This window comes from Anguilla rostrata, chromosome 14 (genome assembly GCF_018555375.3).
Source record: "Anguilla rostrata isolate EN2019 chromosome 14, ASM1855537v3, whole genome shotgun sequence".
Taxonomy (NCBI): Eukaryota; Metazoa; Chordata; class Actinopteri; order Anguilliformes; family Anguillidae; genus Anguilla; species Anguilla rostrata.
This window is the reverse complement of record NC_057946.1, coordinates 16878832-16898171: the sequence shown is the minus strand read 5'-3', so window position 1 is coordinate 16898171 and position 19340 is coordinate 16878832. Positions and strand designations below refer to the sequence as shown.

At 42.0% G+C, this 19340-nt stretch overlaps 1 protein-coding gene across 1 annotated transcript in view; it reads left to right on the top strand.

The window, feature by feature from the left end:
* The window catches only part of ttll11 (tubulin tyrosine ligase-like family, member 11), a 39970-nt gene that overhangs the window by 10412 nt on the left and 10218 nt on the right, over window positions 1-19340 (top strand). The window contains exons 4-6 of the mRNA XM_064307258.1: window positions 2050-2625; window positions 4457-4552; window positions 4705-4823. Coding sequence (XP_064163328.1) covers window positions 2050-2625; window positions 4457-4552; window positions 4705-4823 — 791 coding nt within the window. The remainder of the gene's footprint in view (window positions 1-2049; window positions 2626-4456; window positions 4553-4704; window positions 4824-19340) is intronic.

Below are 19340 nucleotides of genomic sequence, written 5' to 3'. Positions count from 1 at the left end.
TCTATTATTTGGAAAATGAATAACATGCAATTATTATTAAATACAAACAACAGATGTTGAGACTCACTGATGTGAATATTAATTTAAGACTTTGTGTTAATCATTACAGAGGTGCATATTAAACAAGGGCTCCAATTTTTAGTGTGCCAATTAAAGCAACAAAAGTTTACAGTTTGATGTTGATATGAATGCAGTATTTAAACATATGAAAAGATGTATTTTAGTTTTCCGAGTATGTTGAGGTATATAGACAGAAGGTGGCACTAGATCTCTAGGAAACCGGTTCTGAAGTACATTCAACACAGAGTGATAGAGAAGAGAGTGGTGGGTTTTATGTGTTGTACAATATATGGCTTGGAATAATAAATGTCAAGTGAGCAGGAAAACGGTCTCACAGAGCCATTCACAAATGCCTTATGTATGTGCTTCCAGTGATGAATTGCTTGGTGAATCATTTGCAATGTATGAAGAGCACTCATACAGGTACAATATTAGGCTGTTTGTTAAATATCCTGCAGAGGGCAGTATTTAGGTGTGATATTTTTGTGGACTACAGAACGAAATGAAAACTGCTAAAGAATTTCTGAGCAAGTGCAGATCATTTTCAATCCCAAAAATGTAATTTGTGCTGTTAATTACATTGATATTTTTGAGCAATCTCAAACCATATTAAACGGAAGCCTTGTAGCTAATTAAATTCTTCACGGAGCTCTCGGACAGCTGACGCATGTAAAATGGTGCCTGGTAATTGAGCTGTAGGATATACTCATGAAAAATGCATGTGTAACGCAAAATCACATCAGCAGTCTGCGCAGTAAATGTTCCTGACTGACAGTGTCGCTTCGCAGTGATATAGCCAGCCTTACATCGCCTTCATATCTGCTTCCGCTTCTGCTGAGGGAATGTAGTTGTGCTTCTTTGGCTGGGGCTCCAACAACCTTTTCACACATGTTCAGTTCTCTACCCACTTTCGCACTGTAAAAGTTAATGTAAAAAACAGTGTTTTAAAGGGGACCCCGTGTCCCACATGGTGCACCCAGTGGTGCATACTCTCTAAGAAATGAGCCACGCGTGGTTCCAGTGTCTCCGGCGTCGCATTCGGACTCAGCCCGCAGGTCTCTGCCTGAAAGTCAGTGTTAGAGATGGCGGGCGTCTCCCCACGCAGCGAGTCTGTCCCTCTGCGCCACCCATCGCCGCGTCCCACTCCGCTGCGTTCTGAGCAAACTCCCTCCCGCAGGCGTAGCGCGCGGCAGCACGCCGCGGACCGGAGGGCCGTAACGAACGCTGGCGGACAAGCGCTCGCATCCTGCTCCAGCTTCCCGTGACCGCGGACAGAGCCCCCCCACGCCTCTGAGACTAATGACTGAGTTACTGCCTCTGGGACGACAAATTAGTTCACTGCAGTTGCTGTTTATTATCAGCCTAATTGATCACAACAGCCGCGCAGCTTTTGTTTGTGAAGGTAGTTAGCGGGGTGGCGGTCTCTTCGGTGACCTACTGACTCAGTGATTGGTGGGCCTTGTCTTCCATCGATATTCATATGGTGACTACAGGACGAAAATGATAAATTCCTCAGCTGGGGGCTGAGTTCAGTGCATTCTTGGTGAAACCTCACATTTATCCCCATTAATTTTTGTAAAGTATTTTTTAAATATTATTTTTACCTAATTTCTTTGTTTGTTCTTCTTTTTAAGTTTGCAATAACGTTAAATGTTGCAGCGGATTTCCTCCAAAGCTTTTTTATGAAAGCAGGGTTTATGTGCTTTTCACTGTTTTTAGTCTGGGGAACAATGAGACCTAGAGCTAATGCTTCTTTTGATGCCTTGAAAGGTCGCCATTCTTAAAGTGATTAATAAGAGGCATGTTGAGTAAGAATGAAATGGTGTGCCAAATCAGCTTGATTCTTGAGGAGCCCTCTCATCAGTCTTGTGAAGCAATTAAGTCTAATTTTGAAAACTGAAACCTGCTTCTCTAGCTCTTTAAAAAATTATCTTTGTCTCAGGAACATTGTGAGTGGATTCCTGTAGTTTTAAACCCCTTTGTCTGCAGATTCGCCTGGCAAAAGACAGTGACTCATCCCTGAAGCCCACCTTCATAGTGAAGCCAGATGGGGGGTCCCAGGGCGACGGGATCTACCTCATCCGTGACCCCAGTGACCTGCGGATGATTTCGGGCGCCCACAGCAAGCACGCCGTTGTCCAGGAGTACATCCAGAAGCCCCTGCTGATAGACAAGCTCAAGTTCGACATCCGGCTGTACGTGCTGATCAAGTCCCTGCAGCCGCTGGAGATCTATATTGCCAAGGAGGGCCTGTCACGCTTCTGCACCGAGCCGTACCAGGAGCCCAGCCAGAAGAACCTCAACCAGGTCTACATGCACCTCACCAACTACTCGCTCAACGTGCAGAGCGGAAACTTCGTCCACTCGGACAGCACCAACACGGGCAGCAAGCGGACCTTCTCCAGCATCCTGTACCGCCTGGCCTCCAAAGGCGTCGACATCAAGAAGGTGTGGTCCGACATCATCTCCCTGGTCATCAAGACTGTCATCGCCCTGGTGCCCGAGCTCAAGGTGTACTACCAGGCTGACATTCCGCCTGGCAAACCAGGCCCCACCTGCTTTCAGGTGAGTGAATCCGTCACAGCCAGCTGTCAGTTAAAGTCTAATTCTGTCTTAATATGTTGTTTAGTACATCAACAATCTAATCAAAAGCATTGATGAACAAATCATTAATCCAGGTGCCCAGGACCACCATCGATGTTTTTGGGACTACCAAACTGTGACATATAAAAACACAGGAGACCACTGGTGAATTATCATGGTCCTGGATGAACACAGTTTAGAAAAAAAATATGATTGGCTGAAATTACTAGTAAATTTATGTTGGGTGACCTTCAGTTGGTTCCCCCTTGATTAGATAATTAGCCAGGAGTTCTCAGCTATGTGAAGCACTGATTAGCATTTTGACAGGGCAACGGAGATAGAATTTCAGAAATTCCCCTTCTTATCTAACTTTAGCTCAGGCATGCCAGCAGTAGTCTGTGCCTGCAGTGCAACTGTCTCACTAGGCGTGGCCTGCAAATCTGTCATTATCATTAAAGCAAAAGATACTGCATTAAAGAAATACCTCAGCACATTAATTTTTTAATGTGACTAATAGGAATGTCCTGCCCTAATGCAAGCTAGATATAAGGTAGGTATTTTTAAAATGATAATATTGCTACTATATTGCAATTCTCATTGCAGACAGTCTGCCCTACTTAATGCATTTTTCACTTCATTCAGATGGGGGAAAGCTTAGAGCAGTCCAGTCTTATCCGAAAAGGGCCGGTGTGGGTGCAGGCTTTTTTTTTTTTTGGAATGTTTTTTTTTCCAAATCCTAAGTCAGTGTTCTAAAACTCTAGAAAGTAGTGATTGTTACATCATCATTAGAATATTAAGTTAAGAACATTCTAATCACGTATTTGTAATCTCACACCTAATACGCGCTAGTACATTCAGTAAATAAACGATGGCAAGGATGTAGTGAGTTTGCTACATCATACATATGCATGTATGTTCCAGTACACAAGTACATACCTGGCCTACCAGATTTGGTTGCTTGGTAGCCCAGAGGACTACTATGTGGATTTATTATTGATACAGCCCCGAAAAACCTTTTACAGTACCCCGATAATTAAATCAACATTTAGGCTTGGAGATTTGATCTCAAGATCAATGACAGATTGTTGATCAAGTGATTTGGAGAAGACCATTTTAGAAATGGAGAAGCATTATGCACATTTTATCCTTCAGATGATAGCAATAATCATAGCGTGGCGCATAGTCATGCAAATCATTTAACAATGCTTCAGTGCCACATTGTTATTATTTGCTAAAATCTATTGCATATCATAAAATTGCCAATTATATCCCGAGTCCATTTACTCTATAATATGATATGTTTATTGGCCAATTGTAGGCTGAGGAGTGCCTGCAGAGCAAGGACACCTCTTCATGTATCAGAGGACATTTTACTAATGGTTTTTTCATGTTTGAATAACTTTATACATTTTTGAAGTCAGGCCTTGAATAATTGTATAGTCAGACAGCCAAGACTCTGAGCTTTATTTGAATACCAATTTTATCCAGCTGACTTCAAAACTGATGAGTAGGAGAACCCTGTAGGAACTAAGTATTGAGAAAGTGGGGAAAGTGATGAAATACATAGTTTTTACCCAATTTAGTTTGTCTTTTTTATCGCTCTAATAGTTTATCACAGTTCTCTTCCCCTGAGCAAGGCCATATAAATTGCACACTGTCTGTTCTGGGGAAATGGGAGACTGAAAGTTTTATCAGTCCTTCAAATTAATCAGCATATTCCTACAATTCTCTTGACGTGCACGAAACAACATGACATTATAAATTTATTTTCAAGTTCTCTAAACATTTATGAATTTTTCCTTTTATTTGAAAGATTTTGGGGTTTGACATCTTGCTGATGAAGAATCTGAAGCCTGTCCTGCTGGAGGTGAACGCTAACCCGAGTATGAGAATCGAACATGAGCAGGAGGTGAGTGCACTCCCTGCGTTAGCCTGTCAGCCTGTCCTGATCATCTCCGTCCTCTGGTCATCTGACTGTTTGCTCTGTAACTGCTTGGCGAATTGTCTGCTGATCTGAGACTGACTGGTGGACTAGATGGTTTGTGGCTGTGTGTGTTGCAGGTTTCTCCAGGAGTCTTTGAATACGTTCCCAGTCCCGTGGACAAGGAGGTGAAGGTTGGAGTCATCCGGGACACACTGAGGCTGGTAGACCCCGCACAGAGGAAGCCCCCGCATCCCACGTAAGTCTACACAAGCGTGTACACACAGCCAACAGGTCCCCTCAGTGACACCAAGCACTGGCATAGCTATACCCTGGCATTTCAATCTGGGGTCCCTGAAGGTACTGTAGGGGGTAATTCAAAATATACATTTAAAAGAAATTATGTAACCCTATTTAACTCACAATGGGGGTCCCCTGGATGTCTTTGAGCCTAGGTGGGGGTCCCTGGATCAGAAAAAGTTGAGAACCCCCTCAAGTACACAAGCACAATCTACCTCTGCTCCTAATTGGCTTTCTCAGAGGGGGCTGCTTGGGTGGCTCATCCTGTTAAGGTGCTTTTTTCAGCTAGTATTAAATCTGAATGATTTTAGTATTGGCTGTGCCAGCTTCCCCACATAGTAGTGCACAGCTGGCTCTAGCTTTGCCCAGAGATGGGATCATGGTATCAGTCAGCCTGGTTTACAGTGACCCCTGCTGGTTGATCGGTAACCCTCGGCCCATGTGTTGAACTGCACACAAAGTCTCCTCCGCTGACTGCCCTCAGACTCAGTTGGGGTAAGAAGGGGCAGCTGAGATTCCATGCTACAGAGGAGAGCACAGGCTTGTTCGCGCCTTCTGCACTAATAGCGGGGATGGGCTAATGAGTGTATGATTGTGTCTTCCAAATCTGGGACAAACATTAAAAGTGCATCTACTCCATCAGAGTATTGATGATAGAATTGGGTAAATGTGAAAGAAAACAGAGCGCTATTATAAAACTGATGAAAAATTGCCTTTCAGACAAGTTCATTAAGAGAAAGCAGTCCAAAATGTACATTCTGGGTTGTAGTTAGTTGTCTAAATACAGTACTGAAAGTTTAAACGGTACTGGCGTGGCATTACTGCTGGCAGTCTGCTTTAGTGCAGTCCTGGTGGCAGAAGAGGGGGATGCTTGTCCTGCGGTGTGGGCGCATGCGTGGCGATCCCCAGGCAGTGGCGAACGGTTTACTAGCCGCCCTGTGCGCTCCACCGGGCCCAGTAATGACCCGCAGGCCCGAGGACAGGGCTCTCTGACGCACGGCCAGTTCCAGCGGACGCAGAGGTCACCGGGCGCGGGCAGCCAGGCCCCTGTCCGTCATCCCCGCCGTCGTGATCAGACGGTCAGGCAGACGGGGACGAGTCGCTTAAGCCCCGCATCGCTGCGCCGGTCTTCATGAGCCTGTTAAACGGGAAATTAAATTCCTCTGATGGAACTTCGCGTGCCGCCGCGGCGCTAAGGCGAAGGTGCGGAGATCTCATTACGAGCAGCGCCTGGTCGTGAGGGGGGGAGAAGGGCAGGAGCCACGGCGGCCTCCTGAATCAGCCCACGGGCTGCCGTTTTACCCAAGCCCTGTGAATCACCCTGTGGGCCACAAGTTCACCGTCCAGACCGTCTGACGGAGGCCGACCGCCTCCATATTAAACCGTCCCTGGGATCGTATTACCACAGCATGCTATGACACCGGCACAAATTACTGCTTTAAAATAGAGCCGCCTTTGGAATTATCATATTTATAACCTGGACCCTATATATTTTACCCGTTGATGTCATTTTCCCCCGTCATATGGCATATTTTCTGAACCCATTCCAAATGCTCGTATTTTCTGCTCAATTGGCATATATGAGTCAGATATGGTTTCAGATATGTTTTTCTCCAAAAATTGTCAGGCTTAATATTTGTTTTATGGTGGTGGCTAATAGGCGTTTCTGATTTCCATTTCTATTTCAGGAATGGAAGTAAAAATAATGACTCTATTGCTGCTATTCCTCTCTGCCTGTGTATCTGTTTTTTTCAGATAAAATAACTATGGTGGTTATGCCTGGTTATGGTGGTATGTGTGGGACTGGATATCTTTGTAACAGTGCTCATTTAGAGAGATGAACACTTAATCATTGCATTTAAATGTGGTGTATTTTGACTTCTCAGAGTGTGTTTTCTATGATTTTCAATTACTAAAGAGGATCTTTTTGTTTTTATGAGCACAATGAGTCAGGTCCAGAAGTGCTAGAGTGTTTCTGTGCTCTAGCATGAATTTACAACTCTCTGTGGTGACAGAAGCGTCATGTTTTCTAAATGTCCACACTCCTGTGAAGATCCTGTATTAATTACAATGAGAATGCACATATGGAAGTATGTAGGCAGGCACAAGTAAATGTTGTCCATGCATGTAGTCTATAGGCTATAGAAACCACGCCATGGGAGTTCTGACTGTGTCTGCCCCCACAGGGCAGGTCTTAATTGACAGTTGTATCATCCGGTGGGTGGGTTTCATTTTGTAGTTTTCAGTGTCTCGACACTCCCCTCAGCAGCTTGTGAGCACCAGTGTCATGCACTTCAATGCAATGACTGCATGCTGCTGCATCCAGACAGAAAAAATGGCAGCTGGTAGAATTCACTTTAGGGGAGAGCATTGTCTGCACTCTCCAAAATTGTCAGTGGTGGCTGCTGCCATGAGACCAGCCTAGCAGCACAATTGGATGCTGCACAATAGGGAAGATACAATTATTTGGGTTTGAAACCTGTTTCTCAGATCTTGTCAGATGAAGAGCAGAATAAGACCAGATGGGATGCTTTGTAATATATTGTGGGCTAGTGGCCAACCGTGAATTTCTTTGTCCGTTTAAATAAAACAGATTAGATTCCTGACTAATAAAATAATGTTTGCTTACCTTTTTTCTATATGGCTGGTACCTCTTTTGGCAACCAGTGTACGTGTCCCAATAATTCTATGTCTATATGAACAAATAGAATTTCCTTTACAGACTTTAAGTAATATTGAAAATCTTACTAATTGAGTAGATATGGAAAGGAAGGGATGCTAATAATTTGTTGATTACTGCAGGTCACTATTAAAAAAAGTGCTAGTCACTGCTAATGGTTAAATAGAGGCTGTCAGTGTTGGGTCAAAGGACAGTTCTTGAGGTAACAATATGAATTAATAACATTGATTTTACAGGTGAACTATCCCTTTAAACTGCACATTAGTCAATTTAGTGGTGCTGATACATATAAGTAGTGAGTAAATTACTTTTCTCAGTGCAAAAATGTTCAGAGTTTGAAATTAATCCCTTTAAGAGAGATATTCCTCTGCAGATGGTCTGAGAGGAAGCAGAATGTAGTGTCTGGCATATTAACACGTTTTTTCATTAAAGATTATTATTTCTTGCTGACGACCTGCCAAATTCAAAACTGATTTCCAACGCAATAGAAGTAGTTGTGGCATTAGTCAGGTACCTTGCATATCTCACATATAAACATGGTATTCTTTCTTTCACAGTTACCAGGATTGATTAACGATAAATAAATGAATTAATAAAGGATAGACTTACAGACCCTTTCACTGATGAGAAATAACAGTTTTAGTGTTTTAGGCATCCATGTTTGAAAGCACACATGACAGAGCTGGTGTTAAACTAATGGAGAAAAAGTTTAGCGTTGTCATCCTGTTTTCCCAGGAATATTTTCTGTCAACTTTGCAGATAGTGTAACCGAGCCCAATGACTGGAGAGGGAAATTGCTAATTATGTATGTCTGCTCCTCATGCTTGTTAATTTGCCCATTAGATTTGATGTGCCGCAAAAATGCAATCATCTCGGCTCTTCTTGGGTTGAGTGATATAGGAAGAAAATGAGAATGAATTAATCATGTCATTTTCTTTGTCTGCAGGATTCTCCGGAGTCGTGTTTGTTGGGAGGTTGGCTGTCAAAAACAGACTACCATTAAGAGACACTGCATACTATTCATGCCAAAATCTCTGATGTCTTCATTAGATCACTGTGAACTAGGAAGCAGATGAGACCATGTCTGTGGCAAAATGCTGTTTGCTTGTTCAGTAATGATCTCCAAAATGAAAATAAATGGAGCTGAAAAATTGACTTGACCTTCTGGAAACATCAATTCAATACCTTGTTATGCCAGAAAAAATAGAACACTGGAATCAGTTCATATTTTGCATCTCTGCAGTTGTGCAGATAGATTGTAGATTCGAGATAGTCTTTTCTGCCCACCAGTCCTTTCAAGCAGTTCTTGACAGAGATAAGCAAGTGTAAGTCTTCAGATTTTTATAGTAGTCATATTCTCATTCTCAACAGCTTCGCTGAGATCCTCTAATAGCTGCGGTTTGATATGTTACTTGCCCTGAGTGAAGATTAGACGGTAGAGCGATTTCATTCAAAGCAATTTTCTTTGATCGCTCAAAAACCCTAATCTAGACATCAAATCCATCAGACAAACCCTGCCCAGTCTTGATATGGCAGCAGTTTTCTTTTGTTGCGATTGTCATAACAGTCCCCTTATAAGCTATGTTAGAAACCCATTAGAGCAGTGTTATTGTGGAGCATTTCCTACTTTTCTTAGGCAAAAGTTTCCTTATGCATTGAAAATGTCACTAAGGGGCGGCATTTTGGGGCTTTATCATGATGAGCCCTTATCAAGCTGAAAACATTTTGCCTGAGTAAAGCTTGGACTGGTTTTCAGGTTTGAGTCCCAGCTTTTGTATGAGGAGAGAAAGAGTATTGTTAGTGCCTGGAATGAGTGCTTCATCTCATTTAAGGTCACATTTTAGATATCAGTCTCGTTTTTTTTGGGATGTTTGTAATGTTGTAGAAATCAGCCTGTCTCATTGCAGCAATATTTTCTGTTAGTTCAGGAGGTCCACACACTAACTAGCATTCCTATTATTATGTTTTCCAAGCATAAACTGCATGTAGTAGTAATATATATTTTTGCTTGGAAAATTATCCCTGAACACACTTCAGTTACTATCGCTAAAGAGCCTGTCTGGTGGGAGCCTGTCAATGTAAAACAGCTGTAAGCTGTAAATTGCAATGGTTTCATTTGTGCGAGCAAAAACTCATTGGCCATTATTCTGAGTCACACAAAATATGATACTGATGATGTGAATGCTTAGAAATGTACTTCTCAATGTTGGAACACTGAATGCACTGATTATCTGACTGATTTACACTGCTTTCAGTCCAGGATCCAAAATCTGAATCCTGTCAATGCACATGTTTGGATTTAAGGTTTTAAATTAAACTATTAAGTTGTATTTCTTTACAGACAGATAATTGCTTCTTGCTTTTTAGTTTTGTTCATATTTTCATGGACTACATTCAGCATTATATGTAATGAATAGCTATAATTTGTCATTTTACCAATTAACACTGTTATAAAAAATCATTTTGAGTGCCACATTACATGCAGCTGTGCAATTGCGAATGCCAGCTTATGATAAAGCCCACAGCGCTGTTTCAACATCCTACCAGTGAAGCCGAGCCCAACGCAGATAATTATTTAAAGGCGTACTGCACTAGCTGTCAGCTGCCTCAGAGTGTCTGCGCGTTCCTCCTCCTGGTCGCCGCGGCGTTTGAGGCGCACCCACGAGAGAGTGAGACACGCGGGCTTCAGGGTTCCGCAGGGGCTCCCTTCCGCCCGTGTCCGCGGTTAAACCCGCACGCACGCGCTCCGCGGGGTTCCATCAGTATTCCAGCCCCTTCTCGCGCCGGGCAGCTGTTTTCAGGATCACGGACCGGAGCAGATGTCTTTATCGTTAAGGGAGGTGCCAAGCGCCGTGCCCCGATTTCCAAAATCTGGAATCAGATGTCGTGCACCCGCCATTAAACGAGCTGAATAACTGAATCAGCTGGGTAGAGCAAAATGGGAGAGTACGCTTTTAAAGCCAATAAACCAGTCCTTGCTTTCCCCCAAGGCTGGGATCAACGGTGCTTGCGTAAATATTATAGGCAGAGGGGATTTTCGAAGGCATATTTTAAAGTAATACAGTTTATGACAAGAAAGGGTTGACAATGTGCAACTGTTTGCCTTATCATGCTGTTTCTGACTGTTTTCTAGGAGATTCTTTTGAAGTGTGCTATGGGGACTCTGCTTATATATCTCTGTTTTTATGATTCTCTTTGACCACACACACTGAAGGCAGATGCTTTAATTTAGCACAGTGAGTGGGAAGAGTGCTGTTCTGCTGCAGACATTATACCTGAGAGGTATGCCACCTTTCTGGTGTTAATGGCAATTAAGCATATTGAAGCACCTGAAGCAGGCAGTAAAACTCCTCTGGGGGGTCATTGTCGAATTGGGCCTTCTAATACGTAAATTCTGGAGTCTCCTATCTCAGTCGTGTGCATCTAAAGGCACTACTGCTCATTTTGCAAGCATCCATCAAAATCTGCCAGCTTAGCAAATTGCAGTGTGTTCAATGAAAGCATCAGTAGAATGTTACAGAAGTTCAGTAGCTAGGGAAGTTGGATGTAAATTGGGAAATTATGCAAATAGGGCAAGTCTTTGGATTTGAAAGGTTATTGAAGATGGTGATCAAAATCAGGTGTTCTGTAGGTGGATTCTTTATTTGCAGTTTTTCTTCTGAAAAACCACGCCTTCCACTTCCACAGTCCCCAGTATAAAAGTGATTGCTCTTCAGAAAACTTAATAATGAACTGTCTCGGGGTTTAATATACCAGAATACAGGTACTGCATAATTCCGATGCCTTATTGTGCCTGTAAGTGTTTAAATATTAATGCTAATATTGATGCAAGACGCAGCTCTCTGGCATGCTTCTATTAAAGTGCCCATCAAAGTGGTTGGAGTGTGATGCTATCATCCGCTAGCAGTCTGCAGCTCACACCTACCTCATTACTCCTGAGCTTCTGCTGCACAGGAAGTGCTGTCTTGGCCTGTGTGATTTATGAACCATTGTGCACCAGGATTGGTGGATTTCAGATCACCTAGGCAGGCTGTGGGTTGGAGATATGCATTTGCAATGACCCTGATATTGAGTGCTATAGTGCAGCTAGAGCTCTTAATTGGAACCCCTGTCAGATCACGTCTGTCACCCACTGAGGGGGTGTGTTAATGATAATTGCTCCTTTAAAAATAACTACAAAACCAAAATGCGTAATGTGTTTTGTAAGCAATGTCATTTTGTCTTAAATAGGTCTCAGCAAGCAAGTAAATGGCACATTTTGTTCCTTTAGAATGTGAGCTTCAGACTCTATACAGGCCCTGTGTCCCCAGGGCCTCTTCATGGAGGGAGAAGAACTGTCATTCTGATACGCATAAGAAATGTGCCCTGTTTCTCAGCTATTGGGTTGTATTTATGAGACATACAGGAATGGATCAAATTGCATTTATTTCTCACCTGTCGCAGTTTCTTTAAATGTGCATCAGAACTGGCACCACAGCCTTCCAACCGTTGGGGGGTGTTGCGAGCCGTTGCACTGGTGAAGTGGTATTTTCAGCATATGTTTTTACGCACCTGAGCTACTTGGTAATTTCGTGACTCGCCGTGCACAAAAGTGGGAGGGTAAACACTGCTGGGGGTGTGTCAAGTCAATATCGTATGATACAGTGTGATTTTGGCAGCTCATCAGAATTTTTGGGTGAGTCCAGTCTGCCATTTGCGTCGTTCGCCACCCGCCTGCCCAGACCTCATGCGTGTTTCATGGTCTATTCAAAAGGCAATCAACGATTTTCGTGGATCATATGCTATCCAATTTGACTTTGATATAAATCCCAGAAGATTACTTTGCATTTATTGTTCCTTGTCTTTTTTCTTTTTTTAATTCTTTTTAAATTTCTTTCTATTTTTAATTGTTTATTGCTGTTCTTATATTGCATCGTGGTCCTGCATTTCATTATTTATCTTACACCGGTCTGTAATGAGAAGGATGACAATAAATGCTGCTTGAACAATCTTTTTATTTTAATTGACTAGTTAAAATGGTAGCAACAGTACTGGCACAAATTATGGATAGACTGCTTGTATACTGCTTTGATGATTAATGCAGTATTTTACAACAATCTCCCATTTTGGCATAATAAATGTAACATGCAATAAATGTAACATCAACATTAAAAAATGCCAAAGCAATTAGCATTTGAGTGAAACAGTCATTACAAATTCCTATATGTATTAGTTCATACCAACATAATTGAGCAGTCTAATGTACTGTATCTTACTGATGGAATTTTTTAATCACCTTGAACATGTATTGCCTTGTCCAGTATTTTTCTACATGAAATAATAGTATTCATGCAAAGAATAAAGCTATTTTTGGCATCTATACTTAATTTCAAATTACTAATGGTCACAGAATATCATTACCAGTCGTGATATATGGGGCTGAACCAGCAGAACTGTAACAGTTTTCACTTTTTGCGGAATTACTTGGAAGTAATGCTATCAAAAGCTGTGAAATTCAACTACAAAAAGTGTACACTTGTCAGCTACAATGAAAGTTTGAGGTGATCACAAACGGTTTGCACACAATTTAAACAAACATAGTCCGATGTTACAACGGCGAAGTATGTGCGGGACAGTTATAACAGAAGTAACAAAAATACTGCATAAATCATTAATAATAAGCAATATTTATGGGACAAAACGCTGTTGGTTCTAAAGAGCATGCTGTGCATGGATGTTTAAACCAGCAACCAATTAGGAAGGTCATGTGTTTTCGGTTTATTGCCAAAATGTGGGATTGGATCCGTTTGTGGATTCTCATGTTTTAAATTAACTTATTTTGTCTATGTAGTCAGGTCATTAGGGATAAGATACTCCACCCGTCCATTATTTATACTCGCTTATTCCTGGTCAGGGTGGCGGGAGGTGCTGGAGCCTATCCCAGCATGCATGCAGAAAGAGGCAGGAATATGACCTGGACAGTCCATCACAGGGAACACACACCATTCACTCACACACACACCCATACATAGGGGCAATTTGGCCTCCAATTAACTTAATCTGCATGTCTTTGGACTGTGAGAAGAAACCCCTGTGGACACGGGGAGAACATGCTAACTCGGAAAGACCCAAGCCGGTATTCGAACCCAGAACCTTCTTGCTGTGAGGTAACAGGGCTAGTTATAGAACCCATAATAAACATTTAGGCCATTTTTTAATTCTGCCCAGTATGCTACGCCGAGTACACCACGCACTGTGCCTTTGACTGCACCCATGCGCAGTGCGACATTGATTCTGGAAAATAGAGCTTCTAAAGTGCTTCACTTCACAAGCGTATTATGGAGTGATTAGAGGCAGGAGGACCAAAAATAACCACGTACACTTGGCACTAAGTAATGACAGTCTTGGAGCCGAACGAAAAGGGCAATGAATCTCGGCCACTTTGAGTTTTCAGCTTTCTGCTTCTAATCTCTCCTGAGTTGCTCCCCCAGTCACTGAGTTCCCTTTTTGGAATCATAAATGACAAATAATTTTAGACTGACATTGACTTGGGCAATTGGAAAAAGAAACTAATGCTTAAGAAGGTCATTATGTGATTTCAGTAGTCTTTCTTATCATACTTTTCAAGTCTTCTGCATTAAGTACAAAGTAGTATTTATTTAATTCATTAGATATTTATGTTTTATGAAAACAAAATATGTCTAAAAATTGGCTTTATGGCAAAACATTGAATGTCTGTCATCCAATTGTTTTTTAATGCTAACTCTTCTCAACCAACACAAAGCAATTGAATTCTATCTTTAAACAAGCCTCCTTTTTTCCCTTTTTCTTTTTTCTAATTATTGTCAATCAACGGCATCTAGTTGTGTGACCGTATTAATAAAGATTGACAGAATATGAAAAAATAAATAAAAATGGGTAATATGGGTTGAATATGGAAAAATATAAATATTCTATGAGACAGAATATCTGCTGTTAAAATTTATGGTAGCACAAATATGTAGGCTAACAATATATGTATTTTCTTATTGTGAATTGTTAAAGTGTAGAATAACTCTGGCCTTCCATAATTCGACCAGGGTTTTGGCCCGGACTGCCCAGTTATCATTTTCCCTTTTCCTCTATTGACTTTGATTGATTTCATTAAACATTCATCTGATTTCCAGTCAATGTCATACATTATTTATGTTGAAAGGGAAACAGCCCTGTAATAGATGTGGGCAGGACATGGCTGTATTGTCTACCTGTGGTACAGGGTTTTGCCCTGAAGAGCCACTTTCACAGGTAGAGTGAAGCCAGTGAAGCTGAGAGAGCCTGTCTTGTCTGTGAAGGTTACCTCAATGTCTTGTTAGATGAAACAGCAGCTTGCATTTGCTAGCCCTGGATTACAATGACTGCAATCACGTCAGTTATTCTGTGAGCCGAACAACAGCTCTGCCTCCAAAGGTGTTTCATTACCAGCAGGTATCCAGTGTGAAGATAACTGTGACTGACAGGCATTTGTATCACTTGAGAATATTTTGCTTCTGAAGCGGACCTTCTGCAACCCAATCTGGTCCCTGTACTTTTTTCTTACACGCGTTAGTGGGATCTATACAAGAGCACACGAGTCTAGTGTGTTCCAGTATTCCTTATTCCAGTAACCAGAGGCTGCTACAAGGTCAAATGAAGAGGAGAGGAGAAATTGACAGACAAAAACGAGCCTGTTTTTCTTTCATTGATTGCCGCGGTGCTCAGGGCAGTGTTCTGAGCTGCGGCCATCCCTGCCAGCCTTGTGGAATCTCATTTCACTGCCGACCTCCTGCAAGCGGTCGAGCTCTGGCGAATTCCACCTCCCCCTGAGGGTTATCTCAGGTCAGTCCTGATTTTGACTTTGAGTGTGGTGCCTGCCGTCACAGAACTTGCTAAATTCAAGATTAAGCATGGTTCTGTGGTCTGTACGTACATCCAAATGAATCATCATATTTTGTTGATTAAACTGTGGGGAAATCAGGTGGCTTGAGGTGGGGGCACTGTTTGAAACAGCAGATAGATACTCCTATTTCACATTCTGTTAAGATACTATGTCAGGACTGTCCATGACCTGCTAAGAAATGCTTTTGTGTGTACCTGCTGCTATATTTCATGTTGATACCCGGAGGAATTGTCCCTCTCACCTTTGGGAAGAAGAGAGACATTGTGGGGGGAGGGGGGGGCTTCCAAGGGAAAGAAAGAACGAGTGTATTAAGTTTGGATAAATGTCATCTGAGCACCCGTCAGAGCGTAATTGGAAAGAGGTGCACTGTAAATCAGAAAAAGAATCTCTGCTCAGTTACTCCTATCTGGAGAGGGATATCACCACACTTTAATCATTGCTTCTACAGAACGCCATCCATAAGGTCATCCATCAAATCTCTTAAGTGGGCATGACAGCCACAGCAACATTAGAATAAAAATGATGGGCCGTGTGCTGGGGTTGATTAAGGGGGATGGTGGTGCTGTAAGATATATTTGCGAGGACGTGAAATTGCTCATTGCTACAGGTGATGCAGAGTGCTGGATATTTACTGGGGGCACGGCGATATTTGCATCCCAGCTACACTAGACAGCCAGCCACCTGGTCACATGATCCAATGTGGTTTCTCTGAAATTCACCACATGCTAATGCGATCCTTAGGGAAGACTGTTTTCCACACATCAGCAAAGGGCCAGTGTGATACAGAGAAAGCACATGGCAGTAATTTTGAGAAACTAAGAAGGAAGAAGGACCAAAATAAAAGCAGATTGTAACATTAATGTTTTTTTCTGTTGAGTGTGTATTTTGTATTTACTACATGCCTGGTGAGTGAAGGTTCATCTTTTAGTGAATCCCAGGTGTGTTGTTGTGCGACAGTAGTTCTTGAACTTCTTAATCAAGGGATTCCCTCCAAAAAGAGCTCATTGCAGTCAAGACCCATTACGGCTTGGAAGAGGAAAGTAAATATTATGATATGCTGAATAAATACTGTAATGAAAATGCACTTAAAAGATTGCCTGAATGTGTAATACTTGGATACTAATGAACAAATTACTTAATTAAGTTTATTACGTTTTAAAATATATATTTGTCATATATATGTATACCGCTATAACTCTGCTTGATTCACCATTTAGCAACCAAAGTACAATTTTGAGATCTCTTGGCCCCAGTGCAAATTTTATGCAGTGGGACAGGATAATCACTTAATATGTGATAAAGCAGTTGCTTTTTCTCTTGGGTAATTAAATGTTTCAGATTTGTAGTATTCTACATCCAGAGAGTATTTTCTGTGTATATAGACCTTAAGGATCTCTGCCTGTGCAGGCCATTTCTGCGCTAGTTCAAGTTCTTTGGCTCTCACATCATCTCACAGGGTGTCCTCTAGCTTTTTATGTTTGGTTGGGGGGGTTAATGAGCTCAAGGTTACAGTAGGTGGCCTTTGCCAATGCATTCTCAGCTTGAGAATTTAGGGTTATGTTCATGCTGGCTCATATTTTACTTAAGGGCGTTTATGTCTTGCAGGCTTCTTATCATCCCCCCCCCCTATTTCCAGTTAATTGATAGACCGTTCAGTACAGCTGAGGTAAAGATTCCAGAGCTGTTAGATCTTTGACAGCCAATCTGTCTTCACCGGAAGAGTTTGTTGTTAAACTTTTGTCAAGTACAAGCAGTACAAATGTCAAACTTTATGTAAGTGTAGTCCTTCAGCGTCACTGCTAATTCATTCAGATGTTTATTTAGAGGGCAGTGGAGGGACGGAGTGTAGCACAGTGGGTAAGGAACTGGACTTGTAACCGAAAGGTCGCAGGTTCGATTCCCGGGTAGGACACTGCCGTTGTACCCTTGAGCAAGGTACTTAACCAAAATTGCTTCAGTATATATCCAGCTGTATAAATGGATACAATGTAAAATGCTATGTAAAAATTGTGTAAGTCGCTCTGGATAAGAGCGTCTGCTGAATGCCTGTAATGTAATGTAATGTGTTTACATAGTTAGCAGTCTTGTGGTCAATTAATTTGTAACTTCAGGAGCCAGTAGTGACCAGTGAGTATAGCCAGTGCTGTTTGGAGCTCCATTAGCTCCATTTTGCCAGTCTGAATGCTATTGTAAAGCTCTCACAGTAATGGAGATGGTAGTGTGTTAAGTGAGGCTTGTTCTGTCGGGGTCCATAATACTGGCAAAGTGTCACTAAAACTGCTACCATTAGTGCTATGAGGTGGTTGTCATAGATGGGAAGGCATATTAATTTTTTGACATAAAGCTACCATGCTACTGGCTAGAATTTTATATTACACCCACCGTACCACGACCTCACCCATAACAACAGTAGCAGCTTTTCCCACGTGTTACTGCTACTGCTGATACAAGAATGGGTCCCTCAGTGAAAGTCTACCATGAAATTGGAAAGGAATATAGGAGATGATGTAATGCTTTATGAAAATCTACATTAGCCTTTGCATCCAACTGCATCAGAATTGTGCTGAAATACCTTCAGGGTTTGGATTAATTATTCCACACAGTGAGAGAGTATTATTAGAGGGGACCAAAGGACACTCAAATCCTCAACAGCTGCCGCTAGCAGAACTCTGTCTATCTCTTAATATTGTTTAATATAATATTATTTGAGTCCTTTCAAGGGCATTTTCTCATTCAAGCTAAATGTAACCTTTGGCTTTTTGAAAAGTTTTTGTCTCCTCAAAAAGAAAAAAAAAAAAAATCAGAAGCTGGATAACATTTTATTTAACATAATTTATTTCTAATAGAAGGCTCCATTAGTATATGAGCTACATGCACATTTGTGTTCTGTTATTTATAGACTTCAATATTACTTATCAAAATTATCATAGTTTGTTATATGAGCTCTGAGCCCATAAATCCTAGTACTTTTAAAAGCTTTTAAAAAGTCCTGGTATTCAGAAAAAGTTGGCTGATGCCCTCTTCTCAGTGCCTCTGCACGTCATCACTGATATTAAAGTGAGAGGAAACCAGTGGGCAGAGACAGCCCTACGGTTGCTCATAGGAGGAAACATTTTTAGCCGGAGGGTGGACTGTCTGCTCACACTGTGTCTGTTCATGTCTCGCCCGCGCCTGTACAGCTGAAAACAAGGTGCGCACTTTGCATGCTATTTGCATAATTTAGGAATAATTGTTTTGTCTCTCCTTGAACCGTTGAAAGGTTTCCTCTCCCCCGCCACCCCATCCCTGACTCTCGCAGGAGGGCCTTGCCATCTGGCCTGGGACGGGAACAGAAGCTGAAGCTAGCAGAACCTCACCGGGTCCTGGTTCTTTCAATTACGCGCTCGGCTCTGCGCCCTGAAGGCTCTTTGGCTCTGTGGCTCTGTGGTTCTGCTGGCTCTGCTGGCTCTGTGGCTCTGTGGCTCTGCTGGCTCTGCTGGCTCTGAAGTCTGAGGGGGCTGCACCTCTGCAGCTGGGCCTCTTTCAGTTAAACTGAAAATAGATTCCATTACTTCGGTTTGTGCCCTTTCTCTGAGATTTCATTCCATTTGCTCGTTTAGTGGAGGATAAATGGGTAAAGCGAGTGAGTGCCTCGTAGCCGGGGTTTTGCATTTTAAGGAGGTTACTGTCATTAAGAGCCCAGTGTTAGTATGAGACACGGCAAAGAGCACAGTGATGTTAGTCAGTGGGGAGAAATCTGAGCTCATTATGTTCAGTCTAAAACAAGTAGAGGTATGAGCAATGTTTTATTTATCTGTAAAATACTTTTAAAATGTGGTAGGTCACAAATAAATGCATTTGCAGTATTGATAGCCTGTGTTGCAGTGACGTCAATACAAAAATAATGACATCGCAAATGAGAG